The 21,009-nt window shown below is 37.7% G+C and overlaps 2 protein-coding genes across 3 annotated transcripts; both read left to right on the top strand.

Moving 5' to 3' along the window:
- Positions 1-5,750: 5,750 nt before the first annotated feature.
- LOC103721965 (Tetratricopeptide repeat (TPR)-like superfamily protein) lies at positions 5,751-16,380 on the top strand. 2 transcript variants are annotated; one of them, XM_008812360.5, is made up of 13 exons: positions 5,751-6,215; positions 6,331-6,429; positions 9,190-9,291; positions 9,526-9,669; positions 11,189-11,283; positions 11,390-11,519; positions 11,588-11,692; positions 12,939-13,045; positions 13,129-13,180; positions 14,668-14,757; positions 14,853-14,937; positions 15,019-15,083; positions 16,160-16,380. In XM_008812360.5, exons 1-13 carry the CDS (start codon positions 5,946-5,948, stop codon positions 16,244-16,246), a joined length of 1,431 nt encoding a protein of 476 aa, XP_008810582.1. In that variant the 5' UTR covers positions 5,751-5,945; the 3' UTR covers positions 16,247-16,380. The 2 variants fall into 2 exon arrangements, with proteins under 2 accessions (XP_008810582.1, XP_026666170.1); XM_026810369.3 differs by having other exon boundaries at positions 5,865-6,215; positions 16,100-16,380.
- A 153-nt stretch (positions 16,381-16,533) lies between these two features.
- On the top strand, positions 16,534-19,406 carry LOC103721971 (LOB domain-containing protein 31-like). Its single transcript, XM_008812365.3, has 2 exons — positions 16,534-19,027; positions 19,124-19,406. The coding sequence occupies exons 1-2, from the start codon at positions 18,417-18,419 to the stop codon at positions 19,230-19,232; spliced, it is 720 nt and encodes a 239-aa protein (XP_008810587.1). The 5' UTR covers positions 16,534-18,416; the 3' UTR covers positions 19,233-19,406.
- Positions 19,407-21,009: the final 1,603 nt, after the last annotated feature.

Genomic DNA, 21,009 nt, shown 5'->3' with positions numbered 1-21,009 from the left:
TGGCCGGACTGAGCTGTGGCCGCCTAAACCAACAAGAAGAATCTGCCGGATCGGGTGGATAGCGTAGACCACCAAAACACGTAACTTGTTACCTTCTCCCGTCCCGACTTAGCCGACTGCTGACATAATTGTGACATGGATGGAGCCATCGTCCTGACACACGTATTTGAAAATTTTTTAATCCTTCTTAGCAGAATCATTTGGTTAATATAAAAAATACAAGAAAAGGATAATCGAATATTGCTTTCAAGCTGTTTTGTTCCCGAGCTGGCGTGGAATCTGTTCAATTGCTGTTATTATATAGCTTACATGAGGATATCATCAATATATATGTATGTATATATATACATATAAGAGGATAACCTAATGTGGATGCAAAGATGACAGCTATGATCAACGTGCAAAAAGGGGGCAGTGGAAAAAGTACTTAAAAACAAATTCCAGAAACGAGAACAAGAAGGAGATAAGAGGGAGTAACCTTTCATGCGAAGAATGGAATAGGATTCCATTTAAACATACGCACGCTAACTTCATCCATATTTATACTTCCTTCGACAAAGATAGTTGATGATTTTTTTTCTCATTCTACAAGCATCGTTGAAACCGAACTTAAGGAAATGCAAATTCGCACCGTGGCATACAAGCGATCGTCAGAATCTGCTTTCACTTTAATGTTTTTGGTTGTTCAAAGATCTTGACGCCAGGAATGTGCCTGAGCTCGGATAAAGCCTTATCAGGACAACCGCGTTACACGACCAGAAGGGACCGGTGCAGCTCCAGAAATTGATCCAATTCAACGGGAGATGATTGCTGGATTTCATTTAGTTAAAGCCCACATTGACAAGTATCTCTTGAATTTTTGTAAATTCTGATAATCACGAGGGCATAAATAGAATTTCACAGTGGCGAAGAGTTATTTTGATGTGAGGTGACTCTTCATGGGTGTAACCTCCTGTGGTAGTTGGTCTCTGGAGAGAGATTTAAATATCCTGTATGAACCCTTTTCTAAACAGATGCATACGGAGCTTCTCTCTTCAGAAAGATTCTGCTGATCTCTAATCTTAGGGTGTGAACGACAACCATGGATTCCATGACATAAGTTCAGATTTATTTTATTTAAAATTATTTTCATCAGTGATGAGTTTTAAAATAGATCGGATATATTATAGCATGCACAGATGGGGTGCCTCAAAATATTTTCCTTAAAAATCCCATTAAAATTGAACCAATGAGCCGACATGAGCAAGGTTCTTCTGCGAAAGAACCGGAGATGAAGGTTTCAGATGGGCTGGATTTGCTTTGCTCCTTGGGCTGCATCCCAACATAGCACTTGAACACCAAGCCCGACCCTTTCATGCCATTCCATTTAAGCCCCTTTGCTTCGAACCGTTTGTGTAGCCCATGCGAATCCACCTCTTTGGGCCATTCAAGCTGGCCCAGGCTGCTGAGATTTTTTTTTTTTTTTTTTTTGGTCTAAAACCGATGATTCATATGGTCCTGGCACGGACAATCCAAAAAAATAAAAAATAAAAATAAATTATAAAGCATTATAGGCAACTTACCATTTCTAATCCATAAGATACTTTTAGAATAATTAGCCGCATACGAAGCCATCCAATCTGCGGCCCGTTAATCTGTTTGTAAATATGCTTGGTCTGAAACGCCATGCCACCGCTAGCCATGAAAACATTTCATATATATATATATATATATATATATATATATATATATAACTATAACAACAAATAATTAATTACGTTGATATCAATAATTTTGATTTGACTCTCACCCCCGCTTGATTTCGACTAGGCCTCCCTCTCACGGTTCTCAAAAAAGATATGCACGACAAGAAGAACCCGACAATTAAAGCAGCAACCAAAGAAAAATGAATTCCATATTTTGGGTCCACTACTCACAAGATGCTCATTATGCATTAAGATTATCATGCATGAAAGTAAGATTGGAATATAGATTGAATGCCTCGAGGCATTGGAGAGTGGTCAGGGACAAACAAAACCCGGAAAGATGATTCCTTGTGATATTCCTTCTTTGTTAAATATTTTATTTTCTGACTCTTACGTATATATTAATAATAGAATGGCATAATAATCCTGGCTTTTACCAAAAAAAATCAAAAAAATGAAAAATAACCATTTAGCTAGCTTAGAATATAAATAAGCACTTTTGTTGTTGGGAAAATAGAACGTCTTGGGTTTCCCTCTTGCCTTGGGCAAATCAATGGCTACATTAAAATGTTTATGTCGCTAGAAAATGAAAGAGTAATGTATCTAAGCAAATCCCACATGGATGTTGCTTTAATAGGTTTTTTAGGATTGTTGTTTCCTTCTAGAAAGCCTTTTCTTAATCCAGGGTCCTTGATTGCATATGTTTCCCTACCCATTACAATGCTACCCTACACGTATGCATTACTATAAGCACAAGACCTTTCACAAATTAAGCTTGGATTTCTGAAGTATGGTATCATTGCTCTTCGAGAATTCTTCTAGATGCACGTAGCAAGAACTAGAGCTGATATTACAATTTGTGGGTGCAGTTTCATCGGTGCATCGAACTAGAATAGCATCAACGTTTTAGCTATAAATTTGTACACCAGTACCTAAATCAATGGCTGAGTTAGCTAGAAAAATCAAAGCAATGCCTGAATTAATTAGAAATGTAAGAAGTGCAAATTGTTTAAGGTACGATAGCATAATGGCTCTGTTTGGATGCTAAAATCCATTGTTCAGCTGATGAAAGATGATGGTGGAAAGCTCTTAGAGAAATGAAGGATAACAGCTGTTATAGAGAGTTGCCCGGCCATCCATTCCTCTCATCCTGATTTTTCAGGGACCAGAGATTCAGAAAACAACAGTAACACTCCCTTTCAACTTTCCCTTTAGCATAAATTTTGGTTGATGACACTTAGTAGTTTCTTAGTTAGATGAGAGTTTTGTGATAACAAAATAGGAAGTGGATCAATCCAATTGCTGGGAAAAATAAACGTTGCAGCTCCTTCTCTTGACTTTCTAATGAGAACATCATCTCCGGAGCTGGAGGAGTAATTGGAAATTTGCAAAATGCCAGGGAGGCAACTGCACCCCCCCTCCCCCCACCCTGCTCCCCTCGCTCCACCAGTTTGATATATTGAACTCATGTTAAACGTATATAATGCAATGCTTGTCGAACGTGGCAGTAATATTAATTCTCGACAGGTGGTTATATGTAAAAAATCCGCATATTTCCTCTGAACGGCATGGGGTTAGCAAGAAATGCGTTTTGACATATAACTCCCTGTACAGAATAGTTATCACAATTGAGTCGCTAATTCAGATAATCCTTACTTTGCCATGCGCGCGCGCGCGCACGCACGCACGCACACACAGGAGAGAAAGGACAACAAAAAAGCAAGAGCTTTCCTAATCTCAGTAAGCTTACATGGATGCAACGATTTATAGCAAAAACAGCCATCAAGAAGTGACCTTTATCATATTCAAAAATGGTGCCTATGCACTATTCTCATGCTTGAAGAAATGGCTTACCAATTTAACCTAGCTATTACCTTACAATAAGATCATGTTACCGCATCCTCCCATCATTTTGAAGATTGTGTGATGCTCTTAGTTTAAATAAAGGTTCCAATAGAAGCATCATCTTAGCATTTCAATGATAGTCATTACAACATCGTATGAGAAATAATAGTTGTCCATCTAATAAAGCCTTTGAGGTGCTTTTTTTCTTTTTTCTTTTTTTATGAACCAAAACTAATGTTACACACGAGCTATCAACTTGATATATTTAACTATTTAAGGTACAAGAGCATTTAGTCAATCTGACCTTGGCAACTGAGGAACCCGACATGAACCGAGTTGACAAATTTAGCATCTGAGCCACAAATAGTCAGCCAAAATAGACTTTAATGTTTACCGAGGTAAGGACTTAAGCCGTCAAGCCAGTTGGAGAGAGCTGGTGGTGATTTGCTGCGTGTCTTCAATTCAAGTGTATTTAAAGCAATTAACAGTCATTAAAGGTATGGTCTCGATCTTGCCAATTGGGTATCTTTCCGCATAGGGGGATCTCCAGGTTAGTATTTCCTAAGCTCTCTCTCTCTCTCTCATTCTCTATGACTCTCTCAAATTTTTCATCTTCCTACCAAATCCGGCTGACTTAAATGCCGAAGAATTCTCCATCGGACAAACTTCAACAAGTGAACTTTTCTTTTAATTTCATGTCGAACAAATCATACCAAACAAGTTTCTTATGCTAAGTTCAAGCTTACTCATTATTAGCACTTCCCAGCTTAGCTCGGAACTCGATCAACGAACCTTATTGCTTCACTTCAGATTTTGTCCGACCTCAACAATTCACCTTAAATTTCAGTGGTAATAATGCCTAATAAAAATTTTATAGCGTTAATGTAGGAGGTTTTTTTTCCAATAATATTGGAGAAATTATTTCCTTCATTTTTGCTCTCTAATATTTATACGACGTGACTTTTTTCTGGTGTTAAGGGGGCTTAGACTCTATCCGAGTTGTCCGGGTTCGAAACGCACGGGCGTCGATTAAATCAGGGAACCGCATGCCCCATGCCCGGATGGCTCTGTATGGATATGCTTTTTGTAACAATACAGGATCTCACCCAAAATGGCTAGCCAGAAGGTATTATTTGGATTCCTTGATCCTGTATAAGTATCCAAAATCTACCTAGCGAATAACCGATGTGGGACTAAACACACGCTCGCATGGATCCTCACATACTCCCCCCGTTCAAGCCCTGGCGTCCTCGTCAGGCTAAGGGTTCAAATCCATTCAAATCTAATCACAAACACCACGATCGGTCCGTAGTCAACCCAATAGATCCGTGCTACAGTGTCCCCTAGTCTACATAAGTTATGGGCCATGTCCGCTCTGATATCATTTGTAACAACCCAGGACCTCACCCAAAATAGCTAGCCGGAAGGTATTATTTGGGTTCCTTGATCCTATATAAATACCCAGAATTTACCCAGCAAATAATCGATATGGGACTAAACACACGCCCGCACGGGTTCTCACATACTCCCCCCGTTCAAGCCCTGACGTCCTCGTCAGGCCAAGGGTTCAAATCTATTCAAATCTAATCACAAACACCACAATTGGTCCGTGGTTAGCCCCAATGGATCCATGCTGCAGTGTCCCCTAGTCCATATAGGTTATGGGCCAGATCCGCTCTGATACCATTTGTAACAATCCAGAATCTCATCCAAAATAGCTAGCCGGAAGGTATTGTTTGAGTTCTTTGATCCTGTATAAGTATCCAGATCTACCCAGCGAATAACCGATGTGGGACTAAACATACGCCCGCACGGATCCTCACACTTTCCTCCCATCAATACTGAGGTGGTGCTGGGGTGACGTACTCACACGTAAATGGTCCAGTAGGGTTTTCCATGGGTTGGGAAGGGCAAACGGAAACTTGCGACCCGCATCAAATATTCTCAGTGGGGGGCTGCTACGCGGGTGGGATTCTGCCCCTCCTCCTCCCCTTTCCCTCCCCTCCTATCTTTCTACCCAAAAAAAAAAGAAAAGAAAAAGAAAGAGGATTAGTAGAAACTAGCTAAAATAGGGTAAGGCTGGACGGGTTCCAAACCCAGATAACCAATATTTGCATTATTATTATTATTATTATTTAAACTATGGAACGAGTCGCGCGGCACTTGTGGCATACAAAGCATGTGGCCAGGGACAAGGGCTTCAGCGGCTTTGATAGAATCACACGGTCATCATAGGAATAATCGCTCAGCATCAACGCTACAATAAACTAGCAGATAACATAATCGGTTGCCACGTCAGACGATGTTGACGGGGATATATGCGAGCTTCATCAGTGGCGCTTCCAAGTGGTAAGTCTTCGGTAATGGAATTTAGAACCCAAACCGACTTAGCAGGAGAGAGAGGCTAGAAGAGCGATGGATGGAGACGCCGCGGCGAGGACGACGACGCCGACGCGATCGGACCGGTGGGGCCATCCGGTGAGGACGACCTCCGACGCCTGCATCGCCGCTGTCGACTCCTACTATGAGCAATTCCTCTCCTACGGCCGGAACCGAGCTGTCATCCTCCAGGCCCCGCTCCACGATCCCTCCTGCGTCCTGGCCAACTCCCACGCCGCCCACTTCCTCGCCCCCAAAAACCCCTCCAAAGCCTCCTCCCTCCTCGCCGCTGCCGCCTCCTCCCTCGTACTACTCTCTCCCCCGCTCTCTCCTGTTCTTGATGTTTTTTTTTTCTGGGGAAAGTTTGGATTTTTATTGTTACCTTTTGGATTCTTATCAATTGGTTCTTTGTTGGGTGCAGGAGAATGCCACTTCGTACGAGAAAGCGGTCTTCAGAGCGATTTCTTGCTTGGTGGGAGAGGAGAAGGATGAGGGCACTGCCGTTGAGCGACATATGGAGGTTTGGAATCCCTAACCACTTGCAATCTACTTTCCACGTCCAAGAAACTGTGGTTTCTATTGTATTATACCGATTATTGCTTTCATTAGAGAAGGCAATTTGATTCAAAGTATGCTTCATTAAAAATATGCTTGGAGAGTTGAAGAATCTTTCAAATCGTGTCGACTTGCAATCTACCTTCCACGTCCAAGAAACGGTGGTTTCTATTTTATTCTACTGATTCTTGTTTTCATTAGAGAAGGCAGTTTGATTAAAAGCGTGCTTCATTAAAAATTTGCTTGCAGAGTTAAAGAATCTCTCAAATCGTGTTGGCTTGCCAATCTACTTTCCACGTCCAAGAAACCTCGGTTTCTATTGTATTCTACTGATTCCTTCTTTCATTAGAGAAGGCAATTTGATTAAAAGTGTGCTTCATTAAAAATCTGCTTGCAGAGTTAAAGAATCTCTCGAATTGTGTCGGCTTGCCGGTCTACTTTCCACATCCAAGAAACTGCGGTTCCTATTGTATTCTACTGATTCTTTCTTTCATCAGAGAAGGCAATTTGATTAAAAGTGTGCTTCATTAAAAATCTGCTTGTAGAGTTAAAGATTCTCTAAAATTGTGTCGATTCTTGATCATCCAAGTCCTGATTTTGGAATTTTTTGGGGATTATATAAGAATCCTGTCTTTGTTTCTTGCTTCTCTAGAAAAGGCAGTAAGAGAGTTGGTATTCAACTGTCTAGTTTGTAGCATTTTAGAGCAGTAATAAGGGCAACATAGGCTTAAACGAATATGTGTTGTTTTTCATGTTAATGTTAATGAGAGAATCGATGAAGAAATGATATGATTTTACAAATAAATTGCCACCATTTCATTAATTCAAAGGGAAAGATATCCTTGTAATTTAACTGGGGCATCTAATGCATCTAAGAGAACCACTGTTTTATTAAAATGTTGCAAAATTCTGATTGCAAGATGAAAATATTCTCTCTTTTGGAAATCTAAATCATCTTCTGACAATTATTTTAAAAAAAACAGAACTTTCTAAAATGATGAAAGTTTGATCCTGCTGGAATCTCTTGTGAAGTGAAACCAAAATATCTTTATAACAAAATTTAGGATATGACTTCCTAACCAAAGTTATACAATAGACACCAATCTTACTTAAAATAGAATACACAAGTCTACCCCAATATGATAGTTCTACAAGATCAGCAGAAGACATAAAAGCAGGAAGTGAAAAATCTACACTTTATACGATCTGTTTTTGTTGGAAAAAGGGATGCTCTCTTGCCCACATGAGACTCTTTGATTTGGGATACTCTTGGAAACACTCATTTGTTTCCCTTCATAAATTTCAGTTTGCAGTAAACTGATGCTTAGTTTGCTTAAATTCTGATGTTTGATTTCCCATTTGAAAGCACTTAACTTCAAGGCCCCAAATAGATAATCCTATCCACTTGTTGTGGAAAATCCTCCAACCAGGGAATCCATTGTGGTAAACTTTATGATTGGTGGAGCTGCAACCATAGGCTGTTTCAGATGTTCTTATGATTTTATATCACATCCAATAATTGCTTGAGCTTCTTTTAATGTGATATCATTTTGTAACATTGTTGTCATTATTCAACAAATGTTGATAGATTGCAGCCATAATTATTCTCTTTATGGCTGCATTTTTAAGGTTCACAAGTTTGTAGCAGAGACATGCAACACTATGATGGTTCTTTTGATTCATCTATAGGAGGATATACCGATACATGTGGGACCATAGTGGTTCCTTGTTTGGCTTGTTCCCATAGAGACCTGGTCTGCTGCAATTCTTCTGCTTTCTTACCTACCCAGAGCATTAATCTATTGTGTAGTTGATATTGCATTCTTTTTCTAAGAAGTTTCCTATGGGTTACTGTTTTATTGCATCCTATTCTTTTTGGAATTTTCTTTGGGAATCATCTTTCACATTCTGCGTTAATCAAATTATGGGCAACTTTGTTTTTCCAATATCATGTGCCCATATCTCTTGGGAACAAGTTTGTGGCTAGTATTTTATTTTGAAATTAACTACATGCTGATTATCTAATGAAAAGGAAAGAATTTTCTCTTCTTCAAGTTTGGCGGGATATAATGCTTTAGATGGAAAAAGATGTCTTGTATTTTCCTCTAGGCATCAATTGAATAATTAGTGGCAGCAACATTGTTGGCTTCCTTTGTGAAAATTATATCCCAATCAGGAACTACCTGCCTTGATTCACTTTTGTAAAACTGAAGCTATCTGACTCCATCTCTGTGGATCGGGGATGTCATGCTTCATGTGATTGTGATGCAACAGGATTTCCATTGGTCTCTGTACACCAGCTGTATAATACCTTAACAGGGTCAGAACTTTGTGATGGGAGCTCAAAGACGTGAGTGTTCCAGTCAACTTTGTACTTTCTCTTAGGTGATTAGTCAATTTCTCTTCATTCTACTTGCAGTCAACTTGTTCCTTCCAAAATATGAATGTTCAATTAGCTGTCACAAGGTGCATCTTTTGACTTAATTGTCCCCTTTTGAATGGTTTCTGGTTGTTAATGTAATCTTTTAGATAGTTTTCCACTCTTTCATTAACTACTGATTTATATTAATAGTTATTGATTAATGAAGAAATAAGATTTTTTTAATAAAATATTTAGGTTGTGCATCAATTTGCTAGCATATTGTTTTTGTTCTCAAGGAAAGTCAATATTTTCTCAGGGGGGCTGTTGAGCCATCATTGCTTACCATGATGCTTGTTTTTGCAGTTGCTGATGGAGTTCCCTAAAGATCTGGTGTCACTTAAGAGGGCTCAGATCCTATGCTTCTACATGGGTCGGGCTGATTTATCACTGAATCTAGTCGAACAGGTTGCCTTAATGTAAAAGCATGTAAATGTTAAGATCTAGCTGCTCTGCAATAACTTCCAATCGTATCCTTGTTTTCAGCCTTCAACCTCCTAAATTATTTTAATAATCAATAGGAAGCTTTCTGTGTTTGTGCGGAAGCCTCTGTTTATTTTATTGTACTACATTAATAAACTATTAATAAATAATGTAGTGATGCTCGTTTCTTTGCAAGTTTAATAGTCAATTATTAATTAGGTACTGCCACAAAATGAAGATCAGAGCTACATCTATGGCATGCTTGCTTTTCCATTATTAGAGCTTGGAAGGATGTCTGAAGCTGAGAAGGCTGCAAGGAAAGGAATTGACATCAACAAACATGACTTGTGGTCACAACATAATGTAAGTGAAATCTTTTAGGGTCTTCATAAGGTAAACATCCATATGGCCTTATGTTGATTTCTCAAAAAGTTACTTTTCAATTATTTGTTTACTTGAATAATAAGTCATGGCATGCATACGGCTTATCCTTTATGGATTTTGGGACCTCATGAAGACAAATGTTTGTTCTTAAAGTGAAAATGATGATAAAATTTTCAAATGCCAAGAATAATGGTGCAATACACAGATAAAAGTGCAAAAGGTCTGATAACTGTATATTGTGGTAATGCTTGGTCAATTGTGTAGTACAAAAAATGAGTGATGGAACTATAAAAAATATGTTAAGCTCATTACATTTTGGTGATTTTTGCGACTATGACTATGACATAAAGCCAATTGTTGCATGTTTGGCCATGTATTTTATAGTTTTTTCTATCTGCTTTTTTCCTTTTCCTTTCTTATAGGAAAAATTGTTGGACAAAAACATGGTTTGTGATGCTCTATTCCATAGCACCTCGTTAACATTGATAAGTTACCAGTGTCTGCAATGTATTTGCATCCCCTACTTGTGCTCTGAGGTTCTTTTATGTGAAGAGTTATGATTTATAATAATTTCAAGGACCCTATATATCATATGAAAAATGATACTGATAGGTAAGTCAGGCAAGACATTTTCTCAAGTGCTTTTGGGATGGATACATGGAACCTAATAGACTTATGCTTATTACAACCTCATGACTTGACATGTGGGAGTAAACTGAGAAATACAGATTTATGACTTTGGATTAGTGATTCGAGCTGTATATCTCTTAGGATGCAGTAGTGCCCAATATAGTTAGAGAATTCAGAAAAGAAAATACAGGCTCACGTACCTTATTACTAGGGTGGTCAATGTCTGTTGATGTGCATTCATTATCAAACATCACCATGGATGACCTTTGATCATTAGCTGCTTCAGCGACGGAAAAGGCACTGAGAAATGGCCATAAAGAAGAACAAGAGGCAGGAGATAGCAGTAAGAAATGGACTAACCACATTACTGGATGGTGGGGGAGAGTTATTTTCAATTCTTGAAATTGGGAAAAGGTCCTTTACAAGTGCAATCTTTCTTGTCAGCTGGAACTTGTAGCACTGTGGCAGCTCTAGCATTTGGTTAGTGGATCCTTTCCTTTAGCTGTGAATTTGCACAATACACAAGATGCTTGTAGCCCATTTAGACCTTCACCTCCACTGTCTTGCGAGAAACACTAAATTTACCACTTACTGGGCCTTCCTTCAATTTATCGCTCCTCATGCACCCTAGAGTATACATATGAACAGTTAATCTACATAAAGCAATCATTATAACATACTATATGGATGCCTTTTGAAGTCCACTTCTGACTCTTGATTCTTGATGCACAGAATCACTATCCAGTGCAACACTATAACCTCTTTTTTCTTTATTTCTTAAATTGTAGCTTTTGTAATAAGAAGTGATTCCAAACATTATATGTATTGTATCTACTAGATTCAAAAATTGACTTTTTTCTCCATGAAGTTATGCCATGTTTTTCAGTATGAATGTCGTTTTAAAGAAGCCGTGGATTTCATGGAAGCTTGTTCTTCCTTGTGGAGTTCCTACTCCTCGTTCATGTATGGAGGTTTTTATCATATTATGTTGTAAATTTTCAAATTTCTAGGAAATAAAGTGCGGGATTTCCTTCAAACAATTTAGATGCTTTGCTGATTCTATTTTCAGGTATACTCACAATTGGTGGCATGTTGCTGTTTGTTATCTAGAAGGTGATTCTCCACTGCCCAAAGTTCTAGAAGTTTATGATCACTATATCTGGAAGGAACTGGAACAAAGCGATGCTGAGCCAGGAGAGGTATAATTATAGATATTCTTGTCAGCACATCCTAGTTTGCAGTACTCAAAATTGTCTCATGCATTCAGGTATATGTAAATGCTCTAGGCTTATTGATGCGGGTCTATGTGCGGGACCACATGGGTTATATCGAGGAAAGGTTGTTGACACTAGCAGATCGACTTGAGGATAAGGTAACTAATTTTTGTTCTTGACAACTTATCTTGCAAATAAAAACTCTTTGATTTCTGCATGTAAAGTCTAAATGAAGCACCATTTCATACAAAGATAACCTAAGCTTGTTGAATAGCTATATATAAACAAACTAAAGTCTAGAAAGTTTTTTCTAACACCAAGTGGCTAGAATCTCTTATTAACTTCTAATGCTTTCAATCTGCTCTCTAGAGTACTATTTTATCATAGTTAATTACGACCACACTTAGCAAGGTATGCTGTATCGACGTACCATACTATACTGGTTCGATACTGGTATCCGGTACGGGTGGCTTACCAATATTCGGTACGTCAAAAAAATTTCGTACCGTACCATACCGACACTATGCTAGTGTGGCACCGGTATAGGGTCTGGTACCGAGATGGTGAACCTTGATACTTAAAGCATCTGAAGTAATATTTATGTATTGTATTGTCAAATATGAAATTTATGCAACTTTTATTTCTTAAAATTCTAGATCTACCTATTCCTATCAAGTGATCCTACCTGTCTGGGCTTATGAGAACATCACTTACTTCAGGACTTATATCTGCTTTCTTACCCACCCCCATTTTTAGACACTTCAGATGTTTTCTATCAATGTTGTATACTTTTATCTCATAGGCATAGTAAACCAGGTCTGTATGGTTGGCCATATCTGTTCATGTTTGCTTCCTGCCCCCCATCTTTTTTTAGAGAAAGGGAGGGAGACCTACATACACCATGATTAATTAGGTCCAGGTTTTTTCGGGATGCACCACTCAGGAATTTAACCTAGAACATCTGTTTGCTAAGTAGAGGGGTATGACCACTGGTGCAAGCCCCTGTTCACATGTTCGGTTAAATGTTTGATGTAGCATAAACATTAATTACCATCATTGAGTCAATGGTAGAGCTATTAGGGTTCTTGGTTATAAACAGTACTAGAAACCCTTGAGGTGAGCTTAACGGTGGCAAAAGGTTAGAAGGAAAAATTCATGGTTTTGAGTAATGTACCATACTGGTTGGGAAGTATTACCAGCACCATCTGCATTTAGTGTTGTTCTGAAGGAGTAAACCACATTAATACCCGATACAAGGTGTAGCAGTTGCGTACTGTTACAGGTACCAAAATCAGTTCTTAAAACCTTTGGAAAAATAATTGTAACTGAAGTACGTTGCAGTATGCTCCTTTATGCTTAATTGTGGTTCAATTAATAACTCTGTGTGCACTGTACCTTCTGCAGTCTATATGGCATATGGAGTGGTTGCTTGATCTGTTGGCACTGTGGGCCTTAGCTAGTACAAACAAGATACATAAAGCAGAGGACCTACTCAAGTCCATGAAGTCAAGGTAGGAAGTAACCTACATTCATGTAATTTGTGGGAACCATGACATATTTTCCTGTTTTTCTGATAACTGTTCATTGTTATTAGGATCTATTCGATGGGCAGGAAGAAACAACACATAATGCAAAGGGGGATACCAGTAGGCATCATTTACATCTCTGTTTTCTTGTTGATTTATCCATGTCTCAAAAATATTCAGATATGCACTAGCATTTGTGTAGCATTTTTTGAAACCTTTTTATATGGAAGATTGTTAATGGTTGCTATATTTTGGTGCTTTACCTGCGCCCCTACACTGACCTGATATTTCTTTGTTAGAGGTCAACACATGATTGGTGCAGCAGAACATCCTAGATGCATTGTTGCTCACTTATAGGTCAACAGGACACTTAAATGTGAGGAGCTCCCTCAAGCACACTGATAGGTAGAAGTGATAGGATAACAGATCCATCAGTTAGTTCTATCAGAGTTAGCAATGTGAAAGCATCCTTTTGTCCTATCTTTCCAATATACTAGATGTTATATACTAGCTTCAAGATTCGTCTGACGTAGAGGCGGAGGAATTTCTCCTAGTCCTTCAGTGTGAGACCTGATAGCGTGCATTTGGTGTATTTTAGGTTTCCTTCACATGTTTAAATTCAATTAGGAATTTAGGTACAGGACATTTTGAATTTTTCCTAAAGGGGCAGCCCAATGCACATTGTTCCTGCTATTGCGGGGTTTGAGGAGAGTCAGATGTACGCAGCCTTATCCCCTTGTGCAAAGAGGCTGTTCCTATATTTCGAACTTGTGACCTCTAAGTCAACTTGGAGTAACCGTACTATTGCGCCAAGGCTTACCCTCCACAGTTATGACTTGTTCTATATTTCTTATTTAAAGAATCTAAGAAAGTTAGGAGTTTAGGAGCTAACAATTTACATTTAGATTGAGTTGCAGATTAGTGGCTATAGCTTGTGATTTGTAGGTCTATTTAATTGATTAGAGAGCAAAGTCCGAAAGAAGCATACATAATTGTTATCCACTACAAAGGTGTTACATGAGCATGGATGAGCTTTGGCTTTGCGAAGGAATAAATCTTGTACATTGATGCTTTGAGGGCATTCATATAGATTTCATGGTTTGAGTGTCATGTTGAAGCCTTGTAGATTTTGTGGTTTTCCTCTTGCTGAAATGAAATCTTTTGCTTAAAAGTTTTAGGGTTTTCGGCAGACTAAACTGAAATAGTAATCCAAGACAGCCATTTGCATATTTCAGATAACATAGGCCTATTTTGGAGGAATTTCATGGCCGCATGGAGCTTGTTTGAGACATTTTATATTTGCTGGTATTGCTTATGACTTGTTAGGTATTACTAGGTGCCACCCATGATTCAAATTGTTGTTTTCTGTTGTCATATACTACTATTATTATTGCAAATCCTTGCATTTCAGCATATTACTCTTTAGTACTCAAATCATTTCACTAATATTTGATAACAATGTTTCTGCTGTTATATCAAAGTCTGAATCCTTTTTTTTATTTTAAATTAATAAGGAAACACTTCTTATTTGGGTAGTTGAAAGTGTTTAATTCTGTCTTGCTGGAAAGTTGATTAATCCACTAGACTTATTTTCAATTAAATTTCAGCTTGCAGAAGCCATTTACGAATATGGAAGGGGCAATTATCAGAAAGTGTTTGACATTCTTGGTCCAAAATTTAATGCCATTGACTTCAAAGTATGACTACTTCCTACAATATAATCATTTTATAATGAAAGCATTTTCATTCTGCCAGGGTCTGAGTGAGTTTTCTTTCTATATATGTATTTTAGATCATTGGAGCATCTGATGAACAACTTGATGTCTTCAATGAAGTTTGGATCATTGTTTTGTTGAAAGTTGGACAAGCCTCCAAGGGTAGGCGAAGTTCTGTTAGTTAAATCCCAAGTTTTTCCCCCTCTTTCTTTGTAGAACTGATATTATTTTTGTGCACTACAGCAATTGAAGAAATTGAGAAACAAGTTAGCATAAGGGATGGGGCACCTTTCTTGTGGCGCTTGCTGGTATGCTCTATAATCAGATCCTCTATATTTGTCTTCATATTTTTTCTTTCTGATTTGATTTTGATCTCTGCATGGACCAATATAGCGGACCTTTGGCAATCATATAAAAATCCCTTATTGTTTCAAAAAGCAAAGGTTCTAAATTCATATTATGTGTGCAAAATTATATGCCCATGATACATGGAGAGAGAGAGAGAGTGAGAGAGCGTTCATACGTCTTGCCTATTTGTCATTTGCGCCCATGGGTATCACAGGGTTTAAATTCTTGGCAGTCATATAAACGGTATGCAAGTTCAAAGTGCAAGGCACGAACTTATTGTGTTGGAAACTTTAACAGAGCCTTGAAGATCCCACAACTTTCTGGATTTGCCCTGACTATATTGAAAGCCAACGTCTTCGATTCTTGGTTTGTGACATCTTTGTTGTGACATCTTTGTTGCGTGTCTAAAGTCTTCTTCAGTTCACTCGTCTAAAGAACTCTTGGATTATCCTCACTTGCAAGCATATCCGATAATTGGACTTTTGGGTATCTCTGCTTGATGAACGAGCTTTTATTTGTCTTCCATGTCAGTTGACCATTAAAATTTTGTTCTCCTTCATTTTCATTTTTTCTCTCTACTTTCCACAAATTTTACACAAATAAGTTCGGGCACGTTCTGGGTCATGTGGTTTTTTTCTGAGATGCTTCCACATGATCTTCTCTTCCCTCATTTGTTTCTCTTGGTTCCTCATGTCTGATTGCATCTAATATTCTTTTTACTAGATGCATTTCATGGAAACCTATTAATCATGATTACATACTTCTGGGAAGAACTATGCTTGTAATTATATAGCTGCAAGCTGGTATACAGTTTCTAGGCACACCATAGGTACAATAATAAGATAAAATCGATTCGTGTCAATATAGAAAGTGCTTGAATGAACAGATGGTCTTATGCATATGTTAACAAGGTAAAAGGTTGCTTCACATTTCATCTAGAAGCTATTGTAAAACCCCTGCATTGTGCTGCCTGTAGGAATTATGTGGGGGATTGCTTTATGCAATTTATTCATCATAGTTTGCATGGCTTGTCCAGGCGACGGCATATACTATGGAGGGCAGGCCAAATGCTTCCGTTGCAGCTGAAAAGGCAAAGGCTCTAGAGCTTGCTTATTTTAGATAAATGGTCTGGAATTAAGCTGTTCGCTCCTTCATTTATCAGTAATAATGTCAGTAAAGGCACTTAGTTTTTATCAGTGTGTCATTAACGGTTTTATTGTGCGAGAAAGATGTTATTAATGCATATATTGTTGAAAAGAACCAAGTGTTTGGGTTTTTTTTGGGTTGGACATCACTTTGCAAGGATTTGTTGTGCACATATCCTCCTAAATATTAAAATTTGCATAAATATCCTTCTAAAATTGATATTTACATATATACTTTCATAAATACTTATGTTGCGTTTATACCTTTTATTTTTTTTGCTTATATGCCCACATCATCTAACACCATTAAAAAATTCGCGATTTAAAATTAAAAATAACTGGAATACCCTCAATGGGTAGATATGCAAAAAGAAATATTATAAAGGTAGATATACAAATAACACTATGTGGAGATATTTATGCAATTTTATATATTTAGAAGGGTTTATATATAAAATTTTTTAATTTTTTATTTCTATTCATGTAATTTTTATATCAATTTGGATGGCATTCAAAAAAATTTCAATATTTAAAAGGATATTTATGCAAAAAATTAAGAATTTTTTTGTGTATATACCCTCCTAAATATATAAAATTGTATAAATATTCTTCAAAATTTCTATTTCTATGTATACCCCTATATTTTTTTTATTTTTTTTGCATGTTTACTTATTAATGATATTTTCGTTATTTTAATTTTAAATCACTAACTTCTTAACAGCGTTGGATGATATGGGTACACACACACACAAAAAAAAAAAGAAGAAGAAGAGAGTACACATAAAACAAGTGTTTGGTGGGGATATACAAGAAAATATTAATTTTGGGAGGGTATTTGCGCAAATTCTAATATTTAGAAGGGTATGCATGCAAAAAATTCTATCTATAATGTTCTGGAAATGGTTAATGTCAGACGATTTAGCTAAGATGAACTCTATCACGGCATAACATTTATTTTACCTATCTAATTTGTCGCATGTTACATTGTGATATCATATTGGACTAGGATAACTGGATGATGCTAGTTTCATGGTTGCCAACACATCTAAAGTGCTATATTGCCATTTATAAGTGAATGGATCTTGCACTTACTAATGTATGGTTTAGTTAGCTGTCTCGTTAGAGGAGAAAAATGGAAAAATAATTAGAGGACAAAGTTAATTTTCAATAATTTGGTAACCAAAATAAATTTAGAGAGGAAAAAAGATTTTATTTTCATTTGGTGAGCTTGAGACAAAAAGTAAGCTGCTAAAGTATGCAAGAGAGAATTTTAGATCTTTCTAGTTTTCTATTGAAGTAATTTACCCTTATTTGAACTCTTTTTGGATTACCATATATCAGCCTTCTGAACTTATCATCCAACAATCTTAATGAATAGGAATGCCGTATACTTTACCATGTTTGGACCACTTGAATCCACACCGGTTCATCAAAAATTTTTGGTCGAGTTCATCTAATTAGAGCATCAAGTTTTCTAGTCTCATCATTTACTAGAAGACGACAATCCAAATGATCTTAGATTTTCGTGTAACACATAAATGTTAGGAATAGTTTTGGTAATACGTAGTCAATGATCTTAGATTTTCGGTAAATGTTAAGAATAGTTTTGGTAATACGTAGTCAATCATCTTAGATTTCTATGGCATACTAGATAGTTTTGATAATATGTAGTCAATCATCTTAGATTTCGGTGGCATACTAAATATGTTAATTGTGGATACCACGAGATCTTTAATCACTCAAACTTAGCATGCTAAAAATAGTAATTTTAAATTATCAAAAATTAAATTATCCAAAATGCGGATTATTAGTAATCTAAAATTGACTTTTAGATAGCAGTCAGAGATAACTTTGTTCCCGTTTCGGGGCTTAAACGTGCCAGAAGCTCATCTAAAAATCCATTGCACGTGCCAATTCCAACTTCCACCACAGCGGCCACGTCTCTTGCCCCTCTGACTTCGTCTTCACTCCAAAACTACCATTCACTCGCCCCTACGCCAAATCCGGAAGTTCCACCCGTCTGGATCTTCCACAACCCCTTCTGTTTTCCCTCTACGCTCCCGGAAACATTCAAAAACAGCACCAACCCATGAACGTCACGACTCACGACCACCAACCTCCTCCTCATAAGGAGAAGGCAGCCAACTGATGGCGGCGAAGGGCGGGACGAGGCAGGCATGCGCAGCGTGCAAATACCAGCGTCGCAGGTGCTCCGCCGACTGTCCGCTCGCCCCTTACTTCCCTCCTGACCAGCCCAAGCAGTTCCAGAACGCCCACCGCCTCTTCGGCGTCAGCAACATCCTGAAGATCCTCAACAACCTCGAACCGCCGCAGAAGGCCGAGGCCATGCGTTCTATCATCTACGAGGCCAACGTCCGCGATCGCCATCCTGTACATGGCTGTCTAGGCCTTATCTTCAATCTCCATCTCCAGATTCAGCACATTCAATTAGAGCTGGATGCCATCAATGCACAGCTTTCTCTCCATCGCCACCACCACCAGTTGTCCTCATCATCCTCCTTTCCTATTACTGCCAATACATCTAACCATCTGCCTTTCGACACCCTACCTACTCTAATTTCCATTGCGGATAGCCGCACCAACATCGACGTTGATAATAACAAGAACGTCGAAGCATTTTGGACTCATAATTCCTACGACAGTGGCAGTACCCAAACTCATTCAGGAGTGGAGCATGAATATGATGAAATATCACCATACTTTGATACTGTAGACGAAGATCCTGCCTGTGAATCAAGGTTGGATCAATGAGCCCGTCTGTTTTGACGTAGAATGAAGTTTTATATGAACGCTATATGTATCTGATGATTGGTTCATGTTTTTAATTTTTTAAGCTCTGAGTTGTCGCTGAAGGACACGGTGAAGTCATCGAAGCATGCTTCTGAGAATGAGCTGAAAGGAGCCGCAGCATGTTTTACTCTTACCAGCGTCATGAACGGGTAGAGGGAAATCCGTGCTTTCGGTTTCGGATATTTTGGTTCATTTGTTTTTTGCTTTTTAATTATTTCTTCCACAGTTTTCATATAGTTTCTACTCTTTGAGCCAACAACCACCACGGGAAATGTGAAAACAATAAAAGAACTAGCTAGTATTGCCATATGCTATCTTGTTTTTTCTTAACATACTTCTCCAGATAGCCTTCACCTGAAAGAAGCCTCTATCTTCTTCTTCTTCTTCTTTTTTAATTGCCAGCTTTATGTGATATATGAGGATAAAAACCATGGTTGAGAATGTTTGTTGCAGCCATGAAGTATGAGATAAGGTAGAGAAACGAGAAGACCTAACTGATATCTGGAACATTGGCTCTATGCGTGACATTGGTCCTGACCTGATGTAAGTCGGTTCTTTGGCGGGTGACCAGTTTATCAAAAGTAATGCTATGAGTCGCCCATTTCATGAACCCAAGAAGTTCCTCTTACCATATATTATGACGGGATTGGTCTGACTTGCAGAAATTGATACATGAGATGTGGTTGAATTTAGAGTGCCCAAGACTTGCATTAAGTAAGTGGATGGGATGTCCCAATCCGCCTACATGAGATGTGATTTCAAAGGAGACCTCATCTCTCTCAGCCTCTCCTATTGGAATTAGTGGCCTTCATGACCACATTAATGTCATCACAAAACTCTATAAGATACATAAAGAGTTTTGTGTAATGATACAATATTGTTGGAATTAGTGGCTTTTATGACTACATTAATGTCATCACAAAACTAAGGTACACATGAAAGTTTTGTGTAATAGTATAATGTTGGAATTAATTATCTTCATGACCATATTAATGTCATTACAAAACTCTATAAGGTACATGAAGAGTTTTGTATAATGTTGGAATTAGTGGTCTTCATGACCACATTAATGTCATCACAAAACTCTATAAGATATATAAAGAGTTTTGTGATATAAAGAATGATGGAGATATTGTATTGTATTTAATGGGTATGACCAAAGTTGTACCTATTAGATGAATGTACAATTAATCCATCACATACATTTCTCCTTCTTGTATAGATCATGTACAAGAAGTCTTTATACGTGGTTCAAGTTCATACATGCACATGGATTCAATAAAGATATTCGATATAATACATTGAAACTAGGAGGAAGATGAAGAGCCAAACACTGACTCATGATGGGAAGAATCGTCTAAGGGACTATAAAAAGGCTCTTGGTCTCTCTCTCCACTTAATGGACGTTTGTGAGGTTTTCCATCACAACCATAAGCATAGAGAAAGAGAGTAAGGAGAGAGAAGATCAAGTTGTACTATTTGTTCGTGATCTCAAGGTTTTGGTTCGATATTGTAGATTCTATACTCATGATCAAAAGTCTTTGTTTGACGATTGAAGGTTCTTATCAATATTCACTTGCTATGTTAATGGCTCAAGGTAATATGTTATATTATTTATGATTAGTAAAGGTAAACCCAAGATCCTTAATATTTTTAACAATTGGTATCAGAGCGAGGTTTCAATGTACTTTTTTAAAACCAATCAAGTTTGCCATTGATTTTATGGAGACATGTTATATGCTTATATGGTGATTACTTGAAAGTAACTAATTGTTGATAACTTTCTTAAGTATTACATACCAATTTTCAATTATTGAGCATTTCATATTAGTTTATTTAAATAATTGATTAAAATTGTTTTGAGACTCTGTTATATCAATTATTTAATGTTGTCTGAAATGCTTGATATTGAAATATTCTTATTGCTTAT

The sequence above is a fragment of the Phoenix dactylifera genome, chromosome 1 (assembly GCF_051530095.1).
Source record: "Phoenix dactylifera cultivar Ajwa chromosome 1, Ajwa_hap1_PhDact_Kaust_v1.1, whole genome shotgun sequence".
Lineage (NCBI taxonomy): Eukaryota > Viridiplantae > Streptophyta > Magnoliopsida > Arecales > Arecaceae > Phoenix > Phoenix dactylifera.
This window is presented reverse-complemented; position numbering and strand designations above follow the sequence as displayed.

Excerpts from the sequence above, each read along its gene's own strand:
- LOC103721965 (XM_008812360.5), top strand. The coding sequence starts at position 5,946 with ATGGATGGAGACGCCGCGGCGAGGACGACGACGCCGACGCGATCGGAC. Across the intron at positions 13,181-14,667 it reads TAATGCAAAGGGGGATACCA|CTTGCAGAAGCCATTTACGA; the intron begins GTAGGCATCATT and ends ATTAAATTTCAG. Across the intron at positions 14,758-14,852 it reads TTAATGCCATTGACTTCAAA|ATCATTGGAGCATCTGATGA; the intron begins GTATGACTACTT and ends TATGTATTTTAG.
- LOC103721971 (XM_008812365.3), top strand. The coding sequence starts at position 18,417 with ATGGCGGCGAAGGGCGGGACGAGGCAGGCATGCGCAGCGTGCAAATAC. Across the intron at positions 19,028-19,123 it reads GATCCTGCCTGTGAATCAAG|CTCTGAGTTGTCGCTGAAGG; the intron begins GTTGGATCAATG and ends TAATTTTTTAAG.